The sequence below is a fragment of the Epinephelus moara genome, chromosome 10, assembly GCF_006386435.1.
Source record: "Epinephelus moara isolate mb chromosome 10, YSFRI_EMoa_1.0, whole genome shotgun sequence".
In the NCBI taxonomy this organism is placed as follows: Eukaryota; Metazoa; Chordata; class Actinopteri; order Perciformes; family Serranidae; genus Epinephelus; species Epinephelus moara.
Genome location: NC_065515.1, coordinates 15,135,451 through 15,136,855, shown reverse-complemented (window position 1 = coordinate 15,136,855; position 1,405 = coordinate 15,135,451). Strand labels below are relative to the sequence as shown.

General features: G+C 42.1%; 1 protein-coding gene across 3 annotated transcripts in view; it reads right to left on the bottom strand.

Moving 5' to 3' along the window:
• Positions 1-1,405, bottom strand: part of LOC126396432 (cytochrome P450 2J6-like) — a 24,062-nt gene that overhangs the window by 5,812 nt on the left and 16,845 nt on the right. Inside the window, exon 2 of one of the 3 annotated variants that reach the window (XM_050054500.1) lies at positions 1,104-1,266. The exons of the other annotated variants lie outside the window; for them this stretch is intronic. Coding sequence (XP_049910457.1) covers positions 1,104-1,266 — 163 coding nt within the window. The remainder of the gene's footprint in view (positions 1-1,103; positions 1,267-1,405) is intronic. 3 annotated transcript variants of the gene reach the window in all.

The window sequence follows — 1,405 nt, the reverse complement described above, 5'->3', positions numbered from 1 at the left end:
ACCACAACGGACCGGTTAAGCGTCTGCATCACTGCTGACGCCGCTCCAATCCGCCTGTCAATCTCCCGCTCCATCCTACCCTCACTCGTGAACAAGGTCCCGAGATACTTAAACTCCTCCACCTGAGGCAGGACCTCCCCCCCGACCTGGAGTGGGCAATCCACCCTTTTCCGGCTGAGGACCATGGCCTCAGACTTGGAGGTGCTGATTCTCATCCCAGCCGCTTCACACTCGGCTGCGAACCGTCCCAGCGAGAGCTGGCGTCCCAAATAAAATAGATAAATCGGTTAAAAGCCTGATAAAAGAAATTTAAAATAGATAAATAAAGAGATCTGTTAAAAGCCTGATTAAAAAGATCAGTCTTGAGCCTCTTTTTAAAAACATCAACAGATACAAGTTGGGTACATACACATTACATATGAAACAATAACATTCTATGTTCTGCAAAAAAGTTTAACTTTCAACACAATTTATATCATTTCAAGACAAGAGACAAGGCAGTTATTGTTCAGTCAGTTATTGGATCAGTGACCACACACAGTGGCCACATACTTCTTTGGCTACAGAGAACATGACGGTATGTCACGCCGTGTCGGATGGGGGCACCATCTTGTGAGGTACGCATTCCGTTACCTCTGTTACAAAATATCGATCCAAATATTGTTGCTTGATCACTGTAGCAGGCCCAGGTAACACAACAAAATCTTCACAAGATTTCCATCCAGTGATTTTCCCCATCCAGAAAAAATTTAACATGGTGTAACGCTGGCTTCACGTGCTCCAGAGTGTTACCTGTATATAACCAAGCTGTTATGGAATGCAATTTGAGAAGATGATAAATGCATTTAAATGTCATCTAAACACAAAATCTCTTTGACACTTTTTCCACAAATGGTTCATTAGTAACAAATAGGCTATGTTCACCAATAAGTTTGATTTTCAATTTAAAACAATGTGACATAGTTTAAGTACCTTAACAATACAAAATGAAAGGGGTGAAAATGGTAAAGCATAACATTTGAACTTAATAAAAAGTATGAGCTATATCACCAACTGTAACAGTGATTGGAGGGGAAGCATGTGTGTGTATTCTGTCCCCTAACCTCGTCTTTGACTTATGTCCATCTGCAGAGGGCTGCCTGGTCGGTCCGCCAGGCTGTCTCCCTGATTTACCAGAGCTTCTTTCAGACCTTCAAACCCATTTAACACCACAATCCACCTTTGGCCCATTCGCAGACTGTACACGTCTCCATATTTCCCTGCTAACTGAGAGTAGATGAGTGAGAGGAAAAAGGCAGTGCATGGTGCTTAATATAAACATGAGTCCTATCAGTTGCATTAATAAGACATTTTTGATATCTATGATCTACCTGTGTCATACTCTCATGGGTTCTGTTGAAATCCA